This window comes from Balaenoptera physalus (genome assembly GCF_965194825.1).
Source record: "Balaenoptera physalus genome assembly, chromosome: 20".
Lineage (NCBI taxonomy): Eukaryota > Metazoa > Chordata > Mammalia > Artiodactyla > Balaenopteridae > Balaenoptera > Balaenoptera physalus.
Genome location: NC_138901.1, coordinates 48,088,566 through 48,115,124, shown reverse-complemented (window position 1 = coordinate 48,115,124; position 26,559 = coordinate 48,088,566). Strand labels below are relative to the sequence as shown.

Sequence of the window (26,559 nt, the reverse complement as noted above, 5' to 3'; positions counted from 1 at the left end):
CCTAGGAATAAACCTACCTAAGAAGACAAAAGACCTTTTCTATGCAGAAAACTATAAGACAATGATGAAAGAAATTAAAGACGGTACAAACAGATGGAGAGATATACCATGTTCTTGGATTGGAAGAATCAACATTGTGAAAACGACTATACTACCCAAAGCAATCTATAGATTCAATGCAATCCCTATCAAACTACCAATGGCATTTTTCATAGAACTAGAACTAAAAATTTCACAATTTGTGTGGAAACACAAAAGACCCCAAATAACCAAAGCAATCTTGAGAAAGAAAAACAGAGCTGGAGGAATCAGGCTCCCTGACTTCGGACTATACTACAAAGCGACAGTAATCAAGACAGTATGGTACTGGCACAAAAATAGAAATACAGATCAATGGAACAGCATAGAAAGCCCAGAAATAAACCCATGCACATGGTCACCTTATCTTTGATAAAGGAGGCAAGAATATACAATGGAGAAAAGACAGCCTCTTCAATAAGTGGTGCTGGGAAAACTGGACAGCTACATGTAGAAGAATGAAATAAAACACTCCCTAACACCATATACAAAAATAATCTCAAAATGGATTAAAGACCTAAATGTAAGGCCAGACAGTATAAAACTCTTAGAGGAAAACATAGGCAGAACACGCTATGACATAAATCACAGCGAGATCCTTTTTGACCCACCTCCTAGAGAAATGGAAATAAAAACAAAAATAAAGAAATGGGACCTAATGAAACTTAAAAGCTTTTGCACAGCAAAGGAAACCATAAACAAGATGAAAAGACAACCCTCAGAATGGGAGAAAATATTTGCAAACGAAGTAACTGACAAAGGATTAATCTCCAAAATGTACAAGCAGCTCATACAGCTCAATATCAAAAAAACAAACAACTCAATCCAAAAATGGGCAGAAGACCTAAACAGACATTTCTCCAAAGAACATATACAGATTGCCAACAAACACATGAAACGATGCTCAGTATCACTAATCATTAGAGAAATACAAATCAAAACTACAATGAGGTATCACCTCACACCAGTCAGAACGGCCATCATCAAAAAATCTACAAACAATAAATGCTGGAGAGGGTGTGGAGAAAAGGGTACCCTCTTGCACTGTTGGTGGGAATGTAAATTGATACAGCCACTATGGAAAACAGTATGGAGGTTCCTTAAACTAAAAATAGAACTACCATATGACCCAGCAATCCCACTACTGGGCATATACCCTGAGAAAACCATAATTCAAAAAGAGTCATGTACCACAATGTTCATTGCAGCTCTATTTACAATAGCTAGGACATGGAAGCCACCTAAATGTCCATCGACAGATGAATGGATAAAGAAGATGTGGCACATCTATACAATGGAATATTATTCAGCCATAAAGAGAAACAAAATTGAGTTATTTGTAGTGAGGTGGATGGACCTAGAGTCTGTCATACAGAGTGAAGTAAGTCAGAAAGAGAAAAACAAATACCGTATGCTAACACATATATATGGAATCTAAAAAAAAAAAAAAAGTGGTTCTGAAGAACCTAGGGGCAGGACAGGAATAAAGATGCAGACGTAGAGAATGGAGTTGAGGACGTGGGGAGGGGGAAGGGTATGCTGGGACGAAGTGAGAGAGTAGCATTGACATATATACACTACCAAGTGTAAAATAGATATCTAGTGGGTAGCAGCTGCATCGCACAGGGAGATCAGCTCGTTGCTTTGTGACCACCTAGAGGGGTGGGATAGGGAGGGTGGGAGGGAGATGCAAAAGGGAGGGGATATGGGGATATATGTATACTTATAGCTGATTCACTTTGTTATACAGCAGAAACTAACACAACATTGTAAAGCAATTATACTCTAATAAAGATGTTAAAAACAAAAAAAAGTCCATTGACTACTGCATACCCATTAGGAAGCTACTGTATAATGAAAAAGACAGGCAATAGCAAGGGTTGACAAGGATGTAGAGAAATCGGAACCCTCATGCACTGCTGGGTGGAATGTAAAATGGAACAGCCACCTTGGAAAACATTAGGGCAGTTCCTCAAAAAGTTAAACATAAAGTTATCCTATGACCCAGCAATTCACTCCTGTTTATAAGAATTGAAAGAATTGAAAATATCTTTCCATACAAAACCTGTACTCAGATGTTCATAGCAGCATTATTCATAATATCCAAATGGTGAAGGCAAGTCAGATGCCCAGCAACTGAAGAATGGATAAGCAAAATGTGCTATGTCCATACAATAGAATATTATTTGGTCATAAAAAGAATGAAGTACTAATACATGCTACCACATGAAAAAACCTTGAAAACATGCTAAGTGAAAGAAGCCAGACACAAAGGCCACATATTTCATGATTCCATGTATATAAAATATTTATATAAAATATATAGAATAGGCAAGTCCATAGGGACAAAGGGCAGATTAGCATTTTCCTAGGGCTAGGGGGAGGAGGAAATGGGGAGTGACTGCTAATGGGTGTGGGGTTTCTTTTGGGAGGAATGGAAATGTTCTGGAATTAGATTCTGGTGATGGTTGCACAGCCTCGTGAATATAAAACCCACTGAATTGTACACTTTTCAAGGGTGGATTTTATGGTATGTGAATTTTATCTCAATTACAAATTTTATTGAGCATCTACTATTTGCCAGACAGTGCTGGTGCTACAGAGATGTGTGAGGTGTGGCCTTGGCCTTGGGGAGCTTGCATCTAGTAAAGGAGACAGAAGAGTGAGCCCACAATGAAAAGAGTAGGATCAGTGTTGAGCTGGAGGGGAACCCAGGGCAGCCTGGGGATAAAGGGTCAGGGGAACATTTTAGAGATGACAGTATCATGAAGTGGAACAGAGTCTGAGAGGGATTAGAGGGTTGGGGACGGGGAGCTGCTGGGAAGGATATTCCAAGCAGAGAGAACAATGTGTGCAAAAGATGTGGCTTGCTGGGGAGCTCCCAGAGAAGGGGAGAACCTTGAGGTTGGGACCAGGATGAGGCAGGAGAGGCAGAGGTGTCAGATGCTAAAGGCCAAGTTTCCCTCCTACAGTAACGTGGGAGGAATGCTCCCCAGGCAAGAGGAAATAAAACATCAACCTCCTCTGAGGGCACTCCTCCAGGTCTGATTTACAAACACAGCAAACAAACTGCCTGTGCCCCTGCCGCGCCTGTAATTAATTCCCACAAGGAAAATACAAAGAAGGGTAAACAAGAAAGCAACTATCACCCTTATTTCCACCACTGTTAATATTTTAATATTTTTTCTCACAGTTTTTTATGACTTTATTTTACATGATGGGGATTATTCTGCACTATAATCTGATGTTTTTACTGATACATAAACATTATTCCTTGTCTTTAAAAAAATTCTTAAAATACTTCATTTCTTTGACTGTGTAACGGTCCACCATAACCCTGGAGCCTAAAGCTGGACCAGCATGCCTTTCTCGAATGATGATCATTTAGGTTGTTTCTGAGTCTTATACACAATGATGCCCCAAACATCTTCGTGGCCAGAGCCTGGAGTCACACGTGATGGTTATTGCTGCATGCTTTTTTGGCGGGCACTCTGGTCGACAAGGTGACTCTCCCAAGAGCACCAGAGACAAGACATGCATGAGCTGGAGAGACTCAGAAAGTCCAGATATCAGAGCTAAAAAGGCTCCAGAGAAACTTCATTGAGAAAACAGAGGCCCAAAGGGCTCACATGGCCCAACCAAAGATGCACAGCTATTTAGGGAAGGATCCAAGAAGGTGTGCTTAGCTTGTGGGAAGGCACTTAGAACTTCTCTTTGGATCAACATCCAACATCCTCAGAGGCTGAAGTTGGGGAGAAAGTGACCAGACACTTCTCTTCCTCCTCCATTTGGCCTAACCCTAACCCACTTGTAGCAGTGTAGCCGGTGCTCTGCCCACATCCTACGTTGCAGTGCACCCTGGGAACTCCAGCTGCCAGCATCTGCATCTCTGGGCCTGAGAGCTTTTCCAGAGCGAAGGATGGCTACCCTGCCCACAGTAGGCCTTGGGGAGTTAACTCACTACCCTGCTCCCAGGAGCAGCCTCAAACAGTGATACTCTAGAACCGCTGGGCAAACAGCCAGCAGCCTCGCCCCTCGGGTGAGGTCTGGGTTCTACACTGTTTCCTAGGTTTCTCTGTGGGGTTGAATTCCAGTTGCCTGTTGCGGTAACTGGCTTAATAGCGCACACGTCATGGCTTCCTGCCCTTCCTCACTCTCCTACTGATGTCTCCTGCACGGTCCCAAGACACTACTTGCCCCAGAATCCTTGACCTTTGAAGTACCACACCTCAGGACTTACCCCGATGCCATGCCAAGTACTAATCCTCAACCTAGGAAGTAGTGTGGAAGGGCAGAAAAGGGAGGATTTCTGGGAAGCACTGACAAGAAATTAGGCCCTTAAAGAAAATTCCTGGCTGGCCTGACCCCGAGAGCTGGTCAGGTCCTCACGCACTGTGCCCGCCCTGCCAGTGAAGTGCCAGGCCTGCGCCAGCCAGCGTGAATCATGTTCCAGGGACTCAGCCATCAAAGCCGTCTATATCCTGGTCCACCGTAGATCTGTCCACCTCAGGTGACAACTGGGGCATTTCCAGCAAAAGTCTCTCTGCTCTGTCACCTCCAAGTCATTCAAGGTGGGACAAACCCAATTGACCTCAGCTACTGAGTTGCTGGAAGTTGTGTGACTCATGCCCTCCAGTGGTTAGTCAACCAATGACATGGGGCTAAGGGACAGGGGTCCTGTGTGAGATGTAGGGTATCAGAACTGGAGGATCCTTAGAAATCCCCTTCCCAACGCCTTCCTGTGACAGGTGAGGGGCATGAAGCCTAGATAGGGCAAGTGACATCACAGGTCACACACAGGCACAAGTGCAGAGAAAGAGCCAGACTCGCGTGTCTTCTAGTGTACACCCCTTGTAGTTATTTGCATCCTACTTTCACAATTTTTGTCACACCTGCATACCACCTACATTATTATTTGCTTATTTTCCCCTTAAATTGACTCTTCTTTAACTTAAATAAATGTAATTCTAAAATCAATTTTTATCATTTCCCGCAAGTGGAACATCAGTAAATGGCCACAGACAGTAACCACATTAATAAGTACTTCAATTATTAAAGTTAAAAAATGTGATTCCCGGTACCGCCCCCAAATCCCCTCTGGATTGACCACACTTTGGGAACCCTGTCATTTGACTGAAAAGAGACCCCAGGTCACGCATATATGGACTTTTAGCATCGTCAGCAAGGGCATCTACTGAGCGCCTACAGTGTGCAGAGCACTGAGGTTATATGCGGGGGGAGAGCAACCACGTCACCATCTCAAAGGCGGGGGGTGGTACCAGGGAACCTGGAGAAGGAGGAGGAGAAGGGCCTGCTGGGTATAAGGGAGGTCAGGGGCCTGCTGGCCTAGAAGAAGCAGTCCAGCACGAAGTGCTGTGAGACCTGGGAGTGAGCTACTCTTGGCCTCGGTTTCCCCATCTGCCAGGATGGGAACTCCTAGTATCCACTGAGTGCCTGGCACTTTGAAGACAGGCTCTCATTTTATCCTCAGGAAAATCCTACAGAGAAGCTCTTACTGGTCTCTTTTTGCAGCTAAAGGATCTGAGGTTGCGGGTGGGGTTAAGGGATCTGGCCAAGGTCATCTGGCTGAGCTGGGACTGGGACACAGCCCACAGCCCCATGGTGACCTCACAGACCCATGTGTACAGGGGGTGAAGATAAGCCTGATTGTCGCAAGCCTTGCAAATCAACCGTTGCAGTGCTTGCCCGAGCCTGCCCGGCCCAGCTGAAGCTGGGGCGCTGCTCCTAAATCCTCCAGGCCACCCTGAGGGCAGGCAGCACACGCCAGGTGCCAAGGATGCTGAGCTGGAGCTTCCTGGACGAGAAAGGGAGTTCCCTGGATCCAGAGGGATCCAGAGGGCATCTCCACTGTGGAGAACGGACATTTAGCATCAATGGAAGTTTAGGCTTTTCCCCTGGCCTAAGATGCCTTCCTCTGTCCCTTCACCCCACCTAGTCCTTCTGTCCTTCAAGTGACCCCCTCGCCTGAAGAATTTTCGCCTCCTTGAGCCCCTATCCCTGAAGGCCTGGTGCCCTCGGCATCTAAGCAGCACAGCCGAGCACTTTGTAGAGTAGTGGAGTCAGCACAAAGCCCCTCAGGGTAGAGCTCCCTGGCTTCGGAGCTGGGAGGAGGCAAGTCTGCATTTCTGGCTGTCCAGTTTTGATCCATGGGTCCTTGGGCCGGTGGGCCACCTCTCTGAGCCTCAGTGCCCTGCTGCAAAATGGGAACAATGACACTTTCATTGCAGGGTTGTCAAGAGGTTGGGTACAGTGCCGTGCACAAATCCTCCATGCAATCGATGTTTGAGCACCTACTGTGTACCAAGGTAATACAGCAATAAATGTGACAGAGCTCTCCTGTCCTTATGGAATTCAGGGTACGCTGTAGGGTGGCCCTCCTTCCTTTATCCTGGGAGTGAGGAGAATGAGGGCTGTGTCTTGATGATCACCCCTTTGTCCACCAGCATGCTGAATCCTGCCTAACAGGCACCCCATAAACACATGGCACAGGGAGAACCCACTTTTGGGGTCTGACAGTTCTGGGTGCAAATTACAGATTACAGTAACTCCCTCAAAGAGCTGGTGAGAGGATTCTAGAGGGGCTTCTGTGAAGCAGAGGCACATGGCAGGGACTCCTCCTTCCTGGGGGCTCTGTGCCAGCCTTGTATTGCTGGCGGGGTTGGGGAGAAGAACATTCAATCCCAGGTGATCCTCAGCTCTTACCTTGGCCTGTTTCCCACCTCCTTCCTGCTACTTTTTCGCCTTGCTCCCGGGGTGTGCTCGCCTGCAGCAAAACGGGCACGTGCACAGGGGCACACAAGGTGGGGGGTCATCTGGAACCCAGTGCTGACCCCGGGCCAAGCCTCAGCCCTGCCCCTTACGAGCTGAGTGACAAGGAGCTGGTTTCTCAACCTTTCTGTGTCTCGTTTCCTTACTCGTGAAATCGACATAAGAATAGTACCATCGCAGAGGGCTGCTGGAGGATGGGCTGAGATGAGGACTGGAAAAGCTCGGGCCAGCTATAGTTATGAGCAAGTGCTCCATCCACGGTAGTTGCAATTATTCTTATCACGGAGAATTATTATTACAGGAGGGTGGGGAAGAAAACATTTCAAGAAAGGCAGTGGGATATGGTGCAGGACCCTTGCTCCCCCATTGCTGTGTCCTGGCTCTGTCCCTCACAGGGGGTGGCAGGATGGAGGGGGTAGAAAGGGGGACTCCAGGGTTTTAGCCTCACCACCACCTGCCTGTGTTATCTTGGACAAGTCATTTAACTTCGCGCTGAACCTCAATTTCCCACCTATAAAATGGGGCTAGTAATAATATTCACCTCACAGCCTGTTGTGTGGATTAAACAGTCGATGTATACAAGCACCTTGCTTGGTAAGCGTTCTCCCTGATCATTGTTTCTATAGAAAGAGCTTCAAAGTTGCTAATTCCCACTGGCCAACTGGACTGAACCATCTCTACAACATGGTGTAGAGACAGATCAACTTTATTTGATGGAAAATCAGTCCCAGGATGATGAGGCTGAGAAATTCCAGGGCTGGTTGCTATCGGCGTGGTGCCCATGATGCGCTGGAAAGGTAGGGGGGAGGATATTTCTCCACAGCAGCCTTGGAACCACCATCTGCACCCTCCTGGGGGCCCGCGTGTCCTCTGACTGCCCTTCAAGGTGCTCTTTGATTTCTCCTCTGCAGTATTCACCTGCCACATCCATCATCAACAGAGGCCCAGGAATGTGGCCTGTTGGGTAAGCTGGGCCAAAGGTGAGGCAGACCCAGAAAGCACAGGACAAGCAGAGACGGAAATCCCTGACAACCTCCAGGATGGGGACCAGCCCTAGATCCTGCAGACTAGAGCTCTGGGGTAAGCATCACTGTTTGTGCCAGATCAGCGACTGCCTGCTGTGTGACTGTGGGCAATCTCTTAACCTCTCTGTGTGTCACCATCCTTACTGCTATTCTTACTCCCCTCTTTGCTATTTGCTAATTAAGAGAGTATTGGGATAGTGGTGATGGTTACACACAACATTGTGAATATAATAAAAACCACTGCAGTGTACACTTTAAAATAGTTAAAATGGTGAATTTTATGTTATATCCATTTTATCCTAATAAGAAAATAAATAAATGAGTGTAATGTTACAGAGAGAAAGAGAATTGGGAATTTAAAAGCAAATGTTTGTAGTAGAGTGCTGACCTGTGTGAAGAAGGGAACTTTGGAAGTCAGGTCATGTCACCTGCTTTCTCTTTGTCAAAAAGTAAATTTTTCCTCTCTGACCCATAGCAGGGACCAAAATTCTTGCGTGGCTGCCTCTTTGCTCCATAGCTCAAAGCGTGTTCTTGTATCGCATTTACTCACTTTATGTTGGCCACTGTTTCTTTTTTTTTTTGAATTTTATTTTATTTTATTTTTATATAGCAGGTTCTTATTAGTTTTCTATTTTATACATATTAGTGTATATATGTCAATCCCAATCTCCCAATTCATCCCACCACCACCGCCCCCCACCCCGCTCTCCCCCCTTGGTGTCCATTATGTCAAAAGTCAGGCCCAGAGATGAGAGGTGACTTTTCTGAGGTCACACAGCAGCTCAGTATCAGAGCTGTCACTAGAACCCAGGACCTCTCAGGCTAAATTGCAGCCACATCGTCAAAGCCTGTTACTCAGGTTGGACAGTCACTGCTGACCCAAACCCTGCCATGAGCCAAGAAAATCATGCTTGGTAGATGCTGGATTAGAGGTGAGATGGCAGCCTTGAAGCTCAGGCTAGTAACCTGAGCAGAATGCAGAGGAACAGGGAAAGGAAACAAATGGTTTTGGAGCCCTAACTCTGGGCCAGCTACTCTGAGGGCCCTTGACTGGCACCACTCATGATTCATTCAGCTTATGCTTCTCCAGTGCCCACTCTGTGCCAGTCAGTAGGTGTTGGGGATATTGGGTGATGGGGACAGCACCGTCCCTTACTCCCAAGGGCTTGTGATTTAGTAGGGAGACAGTCAGGAGATCTGGGTTCCTGCCTGGCTCTGCCACAGATTCACCTGAGACTCCAGATGCCTTGGTTTCCATACCTGTCCAGAGAGGGAGGAATCAAAGAAGACAGTGGACACACAGGCAGCTGGCTGGTTATAAGCATGACACACCTCAGGGGGTCATGTAAAGGGAGGCCCGTTGCAGAGGTAAGCTGACAACAAGATAATGAGTACATAGGGACACTCTCCGGGGACTGCATTTGGAAGCGGTCCTCTTCATCAGGGTGGGAGCATCTAAGAGAGTGAGCCAGGGCACCATCCTCAAATGAAGGGCAAGACACGTCCTGGGATTCCACTGCCCATGCATCCAAAGCCCAACTGTCATATGTCTGATTGATTAAACAACTGAATAACTGCATTTTCTGAAGCAAAACCAACCAGGTGTTCTGAGGCCAAGCAGATGGGATTCTAGAGGAGTCCATGAATGCCAGGTAGTAGTACCCATCTCACAGGATTGGTGGAGGAGTTAAAGGAGTTAATACATGTATTTGCTGCAGGTATAGTCAGAATATGTGGAAGCAGTTACAGGGAATAGGGTTAGAGTGAGGCAAACTCCTAGTCATCCCTCAAAACCCTGCCCTGGTGTCCTCTCCCCTGTGAACCTTCCCTGAGCAATGCAGTTTCAGCTTCTTCAGGATGCCACCCCTCCAACACTGCATGTACCACTCGATACAATAATTATCCATTCTTTTCTCTAAGCTTTGTACTTCCTGAACCCAGGGACTCTGCATCTCTCCTCAAGCAGTATTAGTTTCCCTGAACTGAACTGAACTGGCTAAAGCCTAAATGAAGAATGGCTTTGATATATTGCAACTCATCGCAGTCTACTCCTATTTTTCATTAATTCATTCACTCACTCAACAGAGATCTTTGAGCTCCTCTTTATGTCTTTATTCAGTTTTTTCTATCTTAGGCAAATTCAATTGATTATAATTCTGCATTTAATTTGGAAAATGAGGGAAGGAAATGAATGGATTGTGACAGCGATGTGTTAAGATGGTGAGATCAAGGGTGGGTTTTTTCCCCTGCATTTTTGACTCTTACCTAACATAGTTGTTATTTTACTTTTATAATGGAACAATTCATCCCATATAGGAATACTGTATTCGAGGCAATATAATAAATGGAATTATAAGAAAGGATAAAGAAGTTAAAATGCAATTTCTGTTATAAGAAAGGATTTTTTTTCCCCTGTAGAAAATAACTCTACCTGCCATGCTCCCGTAGTTTACTCAGAGCTGAAGTGTGAGACATTAGTGACACCAACATCTGAGAGGTCTCTCTGTGCCAAGGGCTTTCCTTCCCTTCCACAAACCTCAAGCTGAATGATTCAGGGACCTGCTGGGAACACTACATGACCCAGCATCACTGGCCTTCTGTAACCTGGGCATTTTCCAGTGTGTTCCATATTGTCAATATTTCTCAGCTTCCTGGACTTCTGCCATGAACTGGAAAATTGAGAGTCTGCACAGAAATTAACCAGAGCACTCCCTACTGAGGAAAAAAAAAAAATCCCCCAGAGTCGGAAAGTGAGGCAACACGGTTTAGCTAAATAAAACCTGGCTCCACGATGACTCCTTTATTGGACCCACCATCCTGCTGGTGAGCCACTGCCTTGGACCCTGGACCAGGAAGTGGTGCATTTACTGAGGATGCACCACATGGAGTGATGTAACAGCAGGATCAAGTCACTCACAGGTCAGGATTCCCAGTCATAAATTAGCTAATTGTACACCCAGCTGGGGACACTCCCTTCGGAAACAAAAAAAAGAGACTTCTATGCAAAAACAGCTCCCTGGATGCCATGGGTTGGGTATAAATACTTCCTAGCTGCGGTATAATCATAACTTGGCAGCGAGTTGAAGACTGAGGCTCTCTGGCCCCAGGGAATTCAGCATTGCTGGTTTAAAACCTCTCAGCCACCGTTAGTGAGGGAACTGGGCAGTTATAGACGGTTCCGAAGTTCTCAAGGTGAAGGTCCCCCCACGTTTGCTTGTCAGTACCCTGCAGAGGCCACACAGCCAGCTGCAAGGTGAGTTGTCTTCATTTCTGGGGAAGCTGCTGTTTTGAGAGGGTTTTGCTTCTTCCTGTTTGGGAAGGCTCAGAAAACTGTGGTACTTTTCTGCCTACAGAGATAAATTGGTAGAAAATCTAAGAAACGCCAATATGAGGTTTGGCCATTTGAACAGGGCATCTTGTTCAGATTTTTTTTTTTCTGCAAAATTTGCTGTAGTTGCTACATTTCAAGGCAAAACTTTTTGGAGAGTGGGGAGTAATCTACTGAGAATTCTATTTTTATATCGATGATACTGTCCAGTCCTTATAACATGCACCTTTTCCCTCCCAAATAAATTTTGTTAAGATAACTGTTATTAAGCCCCTTTTATGGAAGAAGAAATGCGTCTTTTAAATAACTTGACCCAGGTCATGTAACTAGTAAAGCTAGGATTTGAACCCAGATTTGGGAGGCCCTAAGATTCTTACATGGGCCACAACATCACCACACTGCCTCCCAACACAAAGCCTTTTTCCATGGAGGAGGCATGCTGGGGACAAGCCCAGACCAGTCCTGGGCCTCCACTTACATCTTCTTTTTTGGTCTTTTTTTTTTTAAAAGGAGATGATCTCAAATATTGAGAATTAAGTGCATTTTTCCCCACAAATAATTATGCCTCCCCCATAATAAAAAAGGAGCAGATGACAGCATTGACAACAACTGCAAAATCTGAAAAGATTTAAGGCAGCTATGACTTGAATGCTTTCCCCAGTGACAGGTGCTGATTAGATCCTGCAGGGACAGGCAGAGGTGCCCATACTTCAATGACCTGCAGGCTCCTCCCCACCTTGCCTCGGGTCAGCAATGAAGTTTTCCCAGTCAGGTCCCATTCAGGAGGCTCACAGGGTTTGTACTTTGTCCTCATTAGGCTACGTGTTTTTCCTTTAGGTAGTTATGTGGCTCTGTAGAATTAAAGTCCATAGGATCCCCACATGCCACACCAAAATAGGAGCAGAGGTTTCAAAGCCCTGATGAAGTGGCTGCTCAAGACTTACATTAGCCTCTGTACTGATTCTGCAGTAAACTAACCACATTGAGAAGGCCCAGTTCTGTAAACTCTTCCTCAACCTCCCATCTCCGTCTCCTTCTCCTTCCTCAGCCCACAGAGAAGAAACTCTGAGTTTAAATCCAGAGAAGAGACGTGCTTTGCAAAACCGCAGAGATGGCCTGTCCCTGGCAGTTTCTATTCAAGGCCAAATCCTATAAGTTTGACTTGACTGAGGAAATAGACATCAACAACAATGTGGAGAAAGCCCACCAGTCTCTCTCCAGGTAAGCTTTTCCCTGCTGCCACCTTCTGCTGGTCTCCTCTGGGTTTCCATTCCCTGCTCTGCCAACTCAGAATTCCTCTCTGCTCCTGGCTTCTCACGGGAGGTCTCTTCTCGCCGGATGTTTCTTGGATGTCCCTATTGGAATTGGATGCAGCCACTGTTTATTGGGCACCTCATTGCACCTGACACTATGTGAAAAAGGAAGGGCCATGGCACAGTCCTGTGGGGAGAATATAGGAAGGGGATATGGAATACCTGACTTGAGAATGGAAGGCAGTAGAGCCCAGTGGTTAGGACCGGGGTGGTATCCTGGCCAACGTCCCTTTTTTTTTTTTTTAAAGATTTTTTTTTTTTGATGTGGACCATTTTTTTTTTTAAAGTCTTTATTGAATTTGTTTATTGCTTCTGTTTTACGTTTTGGTTTTTTTGGCCGTGAGGCATGTGGGATCTTAACTCCCCAACCAGGGATCAAACCTGCACATTGGACCATCAGGGAAGTCCCTCAACGTCCCCTCTGATTCACCAGTGCACATGCCTCACTGGTGGTTAGATATTCTGAATATCAACCTGGTGAAGGGTACCAGGAAGTTAGAAAAACTGTACCCAAGCCCTGTGCTGGGCCTCACTCATTGGCTCTGAGCTGTCTCTCACTGGCTCTGTGACCTAGGGCAGGTGAACCTCTCTGAGCCTCAGATGTTCTCATCTGCGGTCTGGGGAACCAATGCGACCCATCTTGTAGCATTTTGAGGATGAAATGAGAGTGGCCATGTAGAGCAATTAGCAGTGTGCCCATACAGAGCAGGTGCTCAATAAACGCAAGGTTTATTGTAACCAAACACTCACTCTGGGCCAGGGCCATCTAGGGCACTTCACAGGTTTTACTGCTCAACTGACCTTCACTGGGGCTCTGTGAAGCACAAGTTATTGTCTCATTTTACAGTTAAGGAAACAGAAGCTTTAAGTAAGAGTGGTGTGACTTCCCCCAAAGTCACCTGACTGGTAATTACAGAGTTGGAATTTCTTCCACTCCCTTGCACTTTGTAGGAGAAGTAGGGGCTTGAATGCAGAGCAGGGGATTTGGATTTTCTCTGCTTGGCCACGGGGAGCCGTTGTAGATTCTTGAGCAAGATTGTCCGGGTATAGCGTGTGGGTTGAACTAGAGGAGAGAACGTTTGAAACCAGGCGGTCTGGGCTGTGGTGGCCAAGGTGGCCAAGAGACCAAGAGGTGAGAACACAGGGTTGGATGGCCTCTAGATGCCCTCCCGGCACTGCAGACTCAAATGCTGCAGACTGACAGCAGTTTCATCGCTCCTCCTGGGGTCTCTGGAGGGCCTGAACCCCAGGAATCTGCTTTGACTCTTCTTGGTCATCCCTTCCTTCTCTTCACCTCATGACTGCAGCCCCGGCCGACTGACCTCCCCCAGCTGCAGCCCCCACGCTGGTTCTGACCTCTCTCACCCCAACTTGACTTCTAGCAGGTCATGCTCCTGCTCTAGAGTCTGCAGTGGCTCCCCATTGCCTGTCACCACACTGAGGCTTGACTGCAGGGTTCTGTATGAGCACCCTTCCCAGACAGAAGGTCCATCCCACCTGCCCAGCCCAGCCTTCCTCTGTTTCCCAGTGCCTGTACACGGCCCATTCCTCCTTTGATTCATCCAGACCCAATCCATCCCCTATCTTTCAAGATCATCCTGAATCCCCCTCCTCCCCTAACCCTTACAGGGTGGCCTACAGCCTTCAGCCTTGAATTCTAGACCCTCTACTAGCACTGTCTTGTGTTTTGGGACCATTCAGGACACCTGAGCTGTAGGTTCACCTGAGGCAAACTAGCTGACTTACCCCAGATTTTTAAGCTGGGCTGGGCTGGCAGAAGTGCTCAAATCAGATATTTGAGGTGACTGAGAGAAAATATCACACATCAATTTATTTAACAGTCCTCCCAACAATCAGTGAGGAAGGAACTTTTGTTATCCTCCTACTGTAGCAATGAGGATGCTGAAGGCTAGAAAGTTTAAGTAATGTTTGAGATCTCACAGTCAGCAAATGACAGAGCCAGGAGTCAAACCCGGGCAGCCTGACTGATGACCGCTATACTGGCTGCCCTGCTTTTAGTCCTAGGCATGTTCCAGCCCATTAACAACGATTTGCTGAGGGCCACTCCTCTGGCACTGTGCTGGGGGTCATGGGGCTGTCGGTGAAGCCCTTCTGTTTATCAATTAAGTAAATAATAAATTGATTCACTTATTCATTGCATAAAAAGCAGCTAAAAAGAACAGATAATGTTTATAAAGTTCTTATTACTGTGTCAGTAATGAGGCAGGAACTGTTATTAGCCTTATTTTACAAGGTTGAGTGACTTACTCGAGGTTGACATCTGGAAAGTGGTAGAGCTGAGGTTTGAACCAAGTCTAAACTCATAACCTCTCCACTCTGTGGACTCTCTCTGAGGGCCTGCTGTGTGCTGGGCTGAGAAAGGCACAGAGAAAAGAGACCCAGGTCCCTCTGTCAGGGAGGGAATGGGGAAACGATACCTTCCTCACTAGTTTGGGGAGGAATACACAGAAATCGGGATGTTAAAGAGCCTTATAAATTGGGTGAGGGTGGGGTGGGACAGAGAGGTAGACAGGAGGTTACAGGAGAATTCGGGGGCGCTGGGATCTATTCTGGGAATACTGGAGGGGGCCTGGCCTGGCTGTAGTGTGTGTAGGGGGTGGAGCGGGGGTGGGGAGAGGGCTTTAGCAAGGAGGTAGGCCCAGCTGGACTGCACCCACAGTGGGATGGGGGCGGGGGAGGATGTTACTGGAAGAGGAAGCAGCAGCACAAAGGGGATTTTATCCTGAAAGCAGCGGGAGCCAATTAATATGTTTTGATCTTGAAAAGTAATTTTAAAATCCGTTCAGGTGTAATAAGACCAAGAACTTTATATGGCAGTAATGGTTCCATATTTTGTGTAAACAAATGATTAGGAAGTGAACATGGGGCATGTGTCTGTGTTTTAGAGACAAAGGCAAATGTTGGGAACAGCTAGGTGAAGGTAAATGGAATTTGGGACAAAGTCAAGCTGGGTTGCAGTTGGCTCAGAATAAATATGTACCCTCTTTCATTCCACGTTAATTTGGGTTTAGGATTAAATATGCTGGAGGATGTGCAGGAGGGCTCCTTGTACTCTGGGGTCAGGGCTGCTGCCCTGTCCCCGTCTGGACCCTGGGAGTTATCCTGCTCCCAGTGTAAGAAGCAACGTACAGATGGAGCAAGGTCAGTGGCCCTGTGCCTTCCAAGTAATAAGGACCAGGAGCCTGAAGGGACCTGAGGGGGCTCCTGGTCCAACTGCCCAGCCACCCGGTCTCCCACTGAAGGTCACCCCCCGAGCTGTGACCTTCTTTGGGGCTTCTTTCCTGGAATTGCACTGAACATGCAGGAAAGAAATAGCACTTCCTAGGGCATCCCTGTAAGGTGAGAGAGCTTGGGCTGTGGCCCTGGGGCTGCTGTGTGGTCTTAAGCAAGATCCTTGACTTCTCTGGACCTCTGTCTGGCTTCCTTCTCGGTCAAGTGGGGATAACAATATCGAAGTGCCTTCTTGACTGGATTTAGTAAGGGATAGATGAAATGACAGGAAAGCTTGCTTCGTAAACTATAAAGCACTGTACAGTGGGAGTTATTATTATGATCATTACTGTTTTTTCATGGGGAATAACAAACCCAAGGCCGGCCATACCTGCCCCTGGGTCTCAGCCCAGAGAAAGTCCAGTGGCATCCAGAAGGCAGACTTCCCTGCGGACGCCAGCTGGAGCGGAGGCGCGGGACGCGGCGGCCGCCTGCGGAGCGGACGCTCTGGCCCGGGTCCAGGCTCGGGGTGAAGCCGCTTCTCCGGCTCGCTCCGCCCCGGGGAGGGGGCTGCTTGGTCCGGCGGCGATAAAGGGGCCGCGCGGCAGGGCGCAGGGCGCCCTCCGAGTTGCGCCCCCGCCGGGGCCATGCGCGAGGGGCTGGGCGCGGCGTGCGAGGCTGCCCGGCCCCGACTCTGCCGGCTCCTTCGCAGGGTCCTCCGGCCGCAGCCAGCCTGCGGCCCCCGCCGAGCCAGGTACTGCGCCCGGCCGGGATCCGCCCTGGGAGGGAGGCGGGCGGCCCCGCGCGGGGCCCCGGCTCGAACCCCGGCGCGCACTGCCCCTCTCTGAGCCAAGGGTTTCCGGGGAAAATATGAGGATTGGAATGTTCGCTCTGTAGGATTCCGATGAGGATTTACTTAAAGGGTTTTCCTGGTTTAGAACGCTTAAGGGGTTGGAAAATATGAGGATTGGAATGTTCGCTCTGTAGGATTCCGATGAGGATTTACTTAAAGGGTTTTCCTGGTTTAGAACGCTTAAGGGGTTGCAACTCAGTAGCCACAAAGACCCAGAGAAGCCCCACAGGCACCCCTAAGAGGCGTCTGTACGGGCTGGAGTAGGAACTGTGGATGTTTCAGCACTTGGGAGCTTTCTGGATTTTTCAGCCCTGGGGCTGCAACACCCTTTAGGATAGATAGGGTTAAGAGAGCAAAGAGGTTCTTGCTTTACAAATAAGATCCATTTTCCAGAGCGCCTCCCTGCCCCCGACCCTTGGTGTATGGAGAGGTGGGAGCATGTGCAGGAGTGGGAACAGCGGGGGAATCAGTCCCCGGACGAGCCGCGGACTGCAGCGCTGACCTCAGCGTCCTCTCCCTCAAGCGCTTGTGGACAGTGCTGGGTCTGAGCAAGAGCCACGCTCCAGCTCTCCTTTTGATGGCAGGTCCTTAAGGGTCCCTGTTGCCGTGAAGGACCAAGCAGGACCAAGCACAACTGTGGGTTTAGCCAAATTGCACGTGTCTGGAAGGATGACGCAATAATTTGGCAATAAGTATCCAGAACCTTAATATGCTCACCGGGCTTCTGGGCACCCTATCTTCCAGCAGCTAACCCAAAGAAATCACTAGGGGAGAGAGGACTGTGTGCATAGCTTTCTATTCATTTTTTTCAAATTTAAAAATATTTCCCAATTATGAAAGGAATTCGTGGTCACTGAAAAAAAGTTGGAAAATGCAGACAAGGATAAAGAAAATTCAAATCATCTGTGATCTTATCAATTAATGCTAGTCACTGTTAATATCTGCCAGCATTTCCCCCAGGTGTTTTTCTATGCTTTTGTACACACACACACACACACACACACACACACACACACACGCACGGAGCCGGCATCAGACCACGTATACGGTTTGAGGCATTATTTATAATAGTGGAGAAACTGGACACAATCTAAATATCCAGCCCTAAGCGGTGGGGCCAGGCTCACTATGGTCCGTCTGTAGAGTGGATTTTTAGGTAGCTTTTTAATATCTGGGAGCAGTAGTTATGCTAAGTGAACAAAGACATTGTTTCTCAATCTAAAAGTTACTGTGGACTGGTAAGCTTCTCAAATTCTCCAGTTCTATGGCCAGAAGTAAATGAGAGGAAACATGAATAAGAATGGTGGGGCTTGGGGGTGAGGGGTGATGGTAAAAGCTTGAGAAGGGCAGTAGAGCATTGCCTCCCTGAGGACCCCAGCCTCAAAGCATCTTCCTCTTTAGGCAGCCCCATGATGACTGCTCAGCCATGACTTACCTGTTCTGAATGTCCAGATGACCCTATATTGGCTTTTTTCTGGTGGGGCACACCAGACCAGACCAGTTGGGTGATGATGGCCAGTCCCATGGAGGGTGCTTTACAGGGCCACTGAATCACTTGATTCAGATAGAAGTTACTTTCTGATACATAGTTACTTTCTCTTAAAGGGACACTATCTCTTTATAGTTATAAATCATATAATGCAACTATATAATGTATGTAGTTTATTATATAATGCGAATATAAATGGTCATTACTTTTTCCAATAACAAAAGCAACACACACTCATTTGTTATTTTCCAACATCACAGGTGTGTGTAAGGTGGAAAATGAACGACCTTTGTAGTACTCTCTAACCGCCTTTCCCTTTGGATGTGTATACACCCCAGAAAATACTGCAAAGAACATGGGACACAAGATGCTTTCTTACTGAGATGCCCCAGGAGGAGGCACGTGTGGGGTGTGACTCTTGGATGGATGCTCACGTGTCTTCCGTTCTCCGTAGCATTTACTGGGAGAGCGAACCTGAAATCCCAAACCAGAACCAATGGTTTCTGAATGACTTCAGACTATTAGGGCTTCTTCTTCTTCAAAGGATAGGCTGGATTCTTTTAAATCTGTTGTTGTGAAGCAAATAGACCAATATATTTTTAAAAAGCGTTCTTCTCTTCCAGAAATACTGAGATATTTAGGCATGACGTGAGGTCTCAGACTTGCTTTAAAATGAGAGTGCGGGCTGGGAGAGTAACGTTGAAATAAAATTGACGGTGGGTTGATAATTGTTCAATTGGGTTGAATCTGGGTGAAAGGCTCATGGGGGTTTATTACACTCTTCTCTCTAATTGTGTATGTTTAACATTTTCCATAATAAAAATTTAGAATAAATAGATAAACCAAGATAAATCAAGTGCTTTAAATAAAAAAGCGTTAAGTCTCAAAGAGGGAGTGGCTGGTGGACAGTACTGCTGGCCTGCGAGGACAGGGTTGAAGGAGCCATCCTCTGCCAGCTCAGCCTTATACCATGTTTGTACTCGGCTTTGGAAGGGGGCATCTTCGCAGAGCTTCTGCGGGTCACCCTTTGGGCCGTTCACTTTGGTTCGGCTCCCCTCGTGACTTTTTGGCTTTGTAGGGGGCAGGCAAGGGAAGAAGAGGAGGAGGGAGGGTGGTGATGGTGCAGAGACTGGATGGGCCAGCTGCCTCCCTCACCACGTTGACTGGAAACGCTGACATTCACTCCCACCCTCTAGACCTCACCCCCCCCTCCCTCAATGAGGGGCTGGCAGAGGGAACTCTGAGATCCCTCTCTGCCTTCAGATACTCCGTCTCATGATAGCTGTTTCCTTTTGCAGTCCAGTGACACAGGATGACCCCAAATGTCACAGCCTTGGCAAGCACCGGAATGAGTCTTCCCAGCCCCTCACGGGGACAGCAAAGGTCAGTGAGTCACTCGGATGTGGGAAGCCCCTTCCCCGCTCGCCCAGGCACAGCAGCCTGGTGGAAGCTGGGGTCTGGGGCAGGGAGTAGAGACCCGGGGACACAGGTGGGGACGAGGAAGAGCTTTGGGAGAGCGGGATGAACCATGGTGATCGGGAGTGGTGGCCCCCAGGTGCGCAGGCACCTGGGTGACTTGCCTGTGTGGGCTGGCAGGACTGGGGGAGGGCAGACTACTCATGGAGCCAGAGTAAGATGCTCAGAAATAATCCTGAACTCAGCAGCTGAGCCTCCAGCCCCAGCCCCAGCCCCAGCCCCTAGCCCACTGGTTCCACCTTCCCTAAGTGCTTTGGCCCTTAGTGTTCCAGAGAGGTGGGCAGAGAACTGGCTTTCATATTCTTAAATGCCTTCATGGAAGGCAGTGATACGTTCTCCCTGTCCTGATTTCTGTTCTCAGGAGTAGTGGCTGTGACAGTAATCTCTGTCTCTTCTAACCTTAGTCCCTCATGTTGCGGTTCCCCTGAGGGAGCATTTGGCAGGCTCTTGGATGAGGAGAGAAGCCTGGCCAGTGGCCCAGGCACCTGGAGCTCTTAGCAGGCGCTGGCCCAGGTGGCCAGGCTGCCGGAAAGGGAGGAGGGACGTGGACCGACACCGGGACCTGTGTACCCACCCACAGCTCCTCACCCACCCAGAGCCCAAGCAGGGCCTAGGGCCTGGGAGAGACCCATGGAGTCCTGGGGTTGGAGGCATTTGGAAATCCCTGTTTTTTTTGCTCCCTCTTAGCAGTCTCCAGAATCCCTGGTCAAGCCGGCTGCACCCCCATCGGCCTGCCCACGGCATGTGAGGATCAAAAACTGGGGCAATGGGATGACTTTCCAAGACACACTTCACCACAAGGCCAAAAGGGTGAGAAGTCTGGGGCTTCTGGGAGAACCACTTTCATCCCAAGTCAGCGAAGCCATCAAGGCCCTTAATGGATCAAACAGATGTCCCCTTGGGCAAACCAGACAGGCATCAGCTTGGGCAAAGGGTACTGGGAACAGAGACGCTTGTTTCTCACAAATTACAGTAGGAAGTATATGATGCTGACGCCCTGTTAACTTCCCAATGGATGATGGATAATCCAGAAGGTGAGATCAACAATTACAGGAACAAATTAATTCTTTCTCAGAGAGACAGATTTCAGCATTGCATTCGGGAGAATTTTCTAACAGAACTGTCCAAAGCTGGACTGAACTATCCAGTCCAGTCCCGTAGTGAGCTCCCTATCACTAGAAGGATTCAAGTGCTATTTGATAGGGAGGTTGGAAAGGGGTTCAAGCATCCAGTGAGTAGCTGGACTAAGTGTCCTTTAAAGCTCCTTATTATCTTCTAAGTTTCTTATTCTAACTTTAGAATGTATTCTGTGATTGTAAAGTGGGAAAGAATTGAAAATTTCAAGGCCATGAAAGCAGGGTCATTTCCCACACCTTCCTGAAATGACCACTGTTAACCTTTGGGTGTATTTTCTTTCAGTATTTTTTCTGTGCCATCCCCTGACTTTGGGATTTGCACCTTCTCAATTCATTTTGGCTGAACAGCAATAGTTTGTCCCCAGGAGTCATATCAGCCTCTTTAAATGAGAAGGTAGTTGAGATCTTCCCAGGGATCGAGCTGCTGACTTTGCTCTGGGTCTGGGGCTGGCTGGGGGGCAGGGCCAGAGACTGAGCCCAGGGGGGTGGGAGCAGCCCCAGCCCATAGCCACTGGGGTTCAGCCAGTAGAGGAGAGGAGATATGAGTCGGGGGAAGGCCTGGTGGACCCCAAGGAGGAGGTGCCACAGAGGTGGAGAGGGGTGGCAGGGAGCTGGAGCAGCCAGAGTGGAAGGAGGTGGCCAGGGCAGCTGGCCCTGGAGGAGGATGGCCATCAACGCCTGCGCTGAGGGGCCAGGCAGCCAGCCTCACCGCCACCTCTCTCTTTCCAGGATCTCGCTTGCAAGTCCAGGTCTTGCCTGGGAGCCATCATGAACCCCAAAAGTTTGACCATAGGACCCAGGGACAAGCCTACCCTCCCAGAAGAGCTTCTACCTCAAGCTATTGAATTTGTCAACCAGTATTACGGCTCCTTCAAAGAGTAAGTCTTGCTTCCTGCAGCATCGCTGCCTCCCCATCCCCTGAGCTCTCCTGTCTCCTGCCCTTTCCCTCGGACCCCAGACCCCTTTCCTTCCCAGGTTTGCAATGGACCGAGGACTACAACATAGTTTTTCAGGGAAAAGACCCTGGATAGGTTCTCAAAACCATAAGACAAAGAGGCATGGCAGTAATGGTTGAAAGTGCGGGTCGGGTAACTAAACGTTTGAGTTTGAATCCTGTTCCACCAGTAACTGGTCCTGTATCCTTGGGAAATCTATTTACCCACTGTGTGCCTCAACTTCCTCACAGGTCAAAGCAGGGTCATGATAAAACCTGGCTCATAAGATTGTTGCGAGGATTAAATAAGTTTGGAACAGCGTCCTGGCACAAAGTAATGAGTTGATATACAAAACCTTTTACTATGAAATGTTTGAGATAGAAAGAACCTCAGAGACCACCTAGCCAAGCCCTCCACCTCCAAGTGTGAGCCGGGAAGCCCAGCGACAGCTAGAGTTCAGTCCCAGCTAGAATTCAGGCCACCTGACTTGGAGAGATCTCTTTGCACTGTACTCTGTGGGGATCTATATTGCTGAGTTTCATAAAATATATGGCTATTAATTTAGGTCCTTTTATATCTTTAAAATAAAAATGCCCAAAGGGATTGTAAGATAGAATGGCCAAGGGAATGGATTTGCTGTTTTATGGGCTGGGAGGGGAGTCTGGCTTTTATGGTGCAGCCCCACGTGGCACTTTACTGCACGAAGTGAGCCACAGAAGTAACCTGGGACACCCCCTCCCCATGGCAGAAAGAGTGGCTCCTGGTGATGCCACGTCCCCTCTGCTCTGACCTGCAGTGTCTGAGCTGGAAGGGGCCTTGAGTCTATGAAGGAGACCCTTAACTTCTGGGACTGTGATCCTCTACCCTGGCTGCACAGTGGTCGCTGTTAAGGACTTTGCAAAATACTGGTGCCAGGGTCCCCTGGGCTGGGGGCATCAGCTTCTTGGGAAGTGTGGAGGGAGCGGATACCCATGTTCTTTAAAAGCTCCCAAGGCAATTCTAATGTATGACGGGACTGAGAACCCTGTCAGGGGGTTGCTGCTCTGTGTGCTGTGTAAATAGAACCTCTGCAGAAGTGCTTTGTCACTAGGAGGTCCAAGGTCCTTAGGCTTTCAACTCGGTTGTTGACTTACGAGCTTTTCAGGGTCAAGGAATTTTCTTGATGGGCTTCACTGGACCACTATATTGAAGCTGACATTTACTGAGCGCTACGTATGTTCTGGGCTCTGCCTTATGTAAGGCTCACCATGACTCTATGGGACTGGTACCATTATTATCCTCCCCACACTGTACAGACAAGGAAACCAAAGCCTGTGGAGGAGATGTAACTTGCTCAAAGTCACACGTTCTGAAGTCCCAGAGCTGGGATTTGAGCCCAAGCAGTTTGGGGCAGAGCCCCTGCTTTAAACCTCAATGTTCTAGCATCCAGCTCTTTGACTTTGAAGGTTCTGACTCCCTGCTGGACCTGGGGGTTCCTGCTGCTGTTTGGAAGGCAACTGGGTGGGTGTTACCCCAGGAAGCTACAGGGCTGCTCTTGCTGGCTGTTCAAAACCCATTTACTTTTCACAGAGGGAAAAAGTTCCACTTTTCACAGTCACAAATCCATGGCTTGGACCCCCCAAGAGGTCCTGGGGGTGTGAGTGACAGATGGCAGCCCATCCCCACAATTACACTAGCAGCCAAAGGCACGGACAGCTGAGCCGGTTCAGTCTTTCGTGAGTGAAGGATTGTATAGTTAGAAATTGTAACTTGCTGAATGTTCTGTCCAAAGCCAGTTCACCGATGCCAAAAGCCACTCCCTCTTTTCAGAACTAATAGGCATCATAACATTTTAGTGCCTCAGAAATGTGACTATTTGAAAACAGTGGTAAAATGTAAAACGCTAAAGGAATTGGGTGAGAACGTAAAGTAATCTTTTCGTACATAGTCCCATGTTAACACTACCAAGTATGTTGGAAGCATCTGTGTTCTGGTGGTCGCTACTGTTTTCATGCTCAGAGGCAGAGCAGGGAATGCTGCTAGAAGCTTTGTTTGGGGAAGGAGGGCTGCCGATGGTGGGGCAGCCTCAACCTCACCCAGCAGGTCTTTATGCCAGGAGTGTCCTTGAAGATAAATAGCACCGAGTGTTTTGTCTTTGAGCTTTCTTTCTTTAATCAGGGAAGAGTTGTCAAGACACTCTTCATCCACAGAAAGGCCATTTTGTCTTGAGTTGTCCACTCTCCTTAATCAGGAGTTCATTCCTTAAATAGTTTTGTTTGTTGCAACTTGAAATGTCTTTGGTGCTGATTGGAAATCTCAAGGTTGCTCTGTGTGTGTGTGTGCGTGCGTGTGTGTGTGTGTGTGTGTGTGTGTGTGTGTGTGTGTGTTTCAAAACCTTCCTGGCTGTGGGACATTTTTGAAGGCTGGAAGGGCAGGGGAGAAGCCAGTTTGGAAATCTCACACGGGACAGCTGGCCGAGCGGCGCGGGGGTTGAGAAAGCTCGCTGTAGAGAGCCTGTGACGTTGGACCACACTGTGGAGGGCTCCTCCTTGAGCGGCCCTGGGGCCCCGCAGGCTGAGTCCTGAGAGCAGGTCCCCATCTGGGCCTGACCAGGGAAGCGTGGGCAGGCCCTGCACATCTCTGGGCTTGCAATCCCTCCCACCCAGGGTGGAAGGTAGAAGGTTAAGAGCCTGGGCTTGGCATCAGGGAACCTGAGTCTGAGTCCTGAGTTTGTTCTTTACCACACTTCTGTTCCCGGGCCAGTACTTAACCTTCTGGATACACCGACTATAAAAAAAGACACAAAAATGCCTCCCTCACAGACTCAGAGGGACCCTGACTGTGGGTGGCTTCGCCCAGTACCTGGCTCACAATGAGTACTCAGTACACAGGATCTGCTGTGGGGGGGACTGATTCATCTCTTAACCAAGGGAAGGTGGACGGTGCTCCCCTGGCTGAGGGGCAAGATGGGGCTGCGGCTTGCTGGACGCTCCTCCAAGTGTCTGAGAAGCGCTGCACTCCGTGCTGAGATGAATATGATTCGAGAAAAAGCTCCTGGAAACGACGAGTGTGCTGGTGGGACCAGGACCCGCTATGTAACGTGCAGGAGCCAGTGTGAAAATAAAAACGTGGCTTCCTGTTCACAGATGATTAAGAATTCAAGACAACAGGGCATTAAACCCAGCATGGAGCCCTTCTGAGCTCAGGGCCCTGGTCACATGCCCATGAAGCTGGCTCTGGAGGGGATGGTCTCCCTGAGAGACATCTTGCCCTCCTGGTGTCCTAGTTCAGTTCCTGCTTCTGTGGATTGAATCATCTCCATTTAAGGCCATCTCATTGTTGATCTTCCTGATGTCTTCCCGTCCCCCAGGGCAAAAATAGAGGAACATCTGGCCAGGGTGGAAGCGGTAACAAAGGAGATAGAAACAACAGGAACCTACCAGCTGACGGGAGATGAGCTCATCTTCGCCACCAAGCAGGCCTGGCGCAACGCCCCCCGCTGCATCGGGAGGATCCAGTGGTCCAACCTGCAGGTGAACTCCCTTAGACAGAGCAGGAGAGGAAGCTGGGAGCCCGGCGGGCCCTGAGCAGTGCCCGGGGCTCCCTGCGTCCTCTCTCCCCGGCCCTGAGCTTGAGATGGGGGCTCACGGCCACCCACCCCCACCGCCCCAGAGCTTGAGCTTGAAATGTGTGGCCGTGCCGCCCCAGAGTCTAGAATCCGATCTCAGCACCAGGATTCCTAGCCGATCTCTCTCTCTTGCATTAAATTTTGGAGACTAAATGCCAACGTGAAACCAAACTACCTTGCTCTCATTATTGCTGAGGCCCTGGTTGTTTACCTCGACTGAATTCTTGGCTTTTAGAAAACATTTCCTTTATCCTAGCCTCCTAAGCTGTCTTTACGTTTTATTGCTGGATAATAGTGAAAGTACTTGGACAGATAAAGAGATAAGAAATGCCAACGGAACCAGCTCTGACTGTAATAAAATGTTCTGGAGGCCGTGTGTAACATGTATAAAGCAACTAGGCTGTGGAAATCTGACTCACGGTGCTTGAGAATCAGGTTTTCTTGGGGGTTGGGTTTTGATAGGGTCTTCCAGGTGAGGGCGTCTGGGCTCCCCTAGGAGAGCAGAGGAAGGGTGAAGGGGCAGAGAGGAGGATGCCCTCCTCGGCGAGGCATTCGGGTCGTGGGGTTTGGGGCCACTCCCTCAGTCCCCGTGACTTAGCTTTTAAGATCAGCTCCAAGGCCTCTGTCCTCACGGTCCTTGATGCGCATGGTCTGGGTGGGCTGTGTGCGTGCAGGTCTTCGACGCGCGGAGCTGTTCCACGGCCCAGGAGATGTTCGAGCACATCTGCAGACACCTGCGTTATGCCACCAACAGCGGCAACATCAGGTGGGTGTGCTTTTCCCCAGGCTACGAGGCTACGCTGGGGCCCGCCCTGCCCCCAAGTCTTAGCCAAGAGATGCAGATGAGTTTAGGGGAGGCATCTGGGCTCCAGGAGAGACCAGGGAGAAAGAAAGGAGAAAGATTCGGCTTCTTCAGGGAGCCCTTGCAGTGAGCCGGCCTCCGTGAGCTTAGTGCCTCGTCAGTGGCCCATTTCCTTGGTTTCTTTCTGACTTGTAGCCATTTGGAGGTGACGGGGGGATCCTTAAGAAGCAACTTCTCCACTCTTCGAGGTTAAGGCTCCCCACTTTGTAGAGGAGATGAGAAGTTGGTTTTGCAGCCAGTGTGGTGATTTTCTTAGAGGTGGGGGAGCGGCTGCCCATCAGTGCCACCCCTGCCTTACCTTCCCCTTCCCCTAGCCAAGGAGGTCAAGGTCAACTCATTCGGTCATTCATTCATTTTTCTGTTCAGCAAACACTCAGTGCCCACCTGATGAGGACCCAGCACAGGGCTAGGCATGGGGGTGGAAGTGACTAGGACCC

General features: G+C 48.7%; 2 protein-coding genes across 4 annotated transcripts in view; both read left to right on the top strand.

The window, feature by feature from the left end:
• Positions 1-7,769, top strand: part of LYRM9 (LYR motif containing 9) — a 78,707-nt gene extending 70,938 nt beyond the window's left edge. The window contains exon 4 of the transcript XR_014257666.1: positions 6,327-7,769. The gene's annotated coding sequence lies outside the window, so the exon portion shown is untranslated. The remainder of the gene's footprint in view (positions 1-6,326) is intronic.
• A 215-nt stretch (positions 7,770-7,984) lies between these two features.
• Positions 7,985-26,559, top strand: part of NOS2 (nitric oxide synthase 2) — a 40,782-nt gene continuing 22,207 nt past the window's right edge. The window contains exons 1-7 of one of the 3 annotated variants that reach the window (XM_082442259.1): positions 7,985-11,145; positions 12,269-12,441; positions 19,405-19,489; positions 20,273-20,392; positions 21,448-21,596; positions 25,003-25,165; positions 25,935-26,026. In XM_082442259.1, the coding sequence (XP_082298385.1) occupies positions 12,332-12,441; positions 19,405-19,489; positions 20,273-20,392; positions 21,448-21,596; positions 25,003-25,165; positions 25,935-26,026 (719 nt within the window). In that variant the 5' untranslated portion in view covers positions 7,985-11,145; positions 12,269-12,331. Of the gene's footprint in view, positions 11,146-12,268; positions 12,442-16,352; positions 16,519-19,404; positions 19,490-20,269; positions 20,393-21,447; positions 21,597-25,002; positions 25,166-25,934; positions 26,027-26,559 lie in introns of those variants that run through there. The other 2 variants (XM_082442257.1, XM_082442258.1) reach the window with 2 other exon arrangements.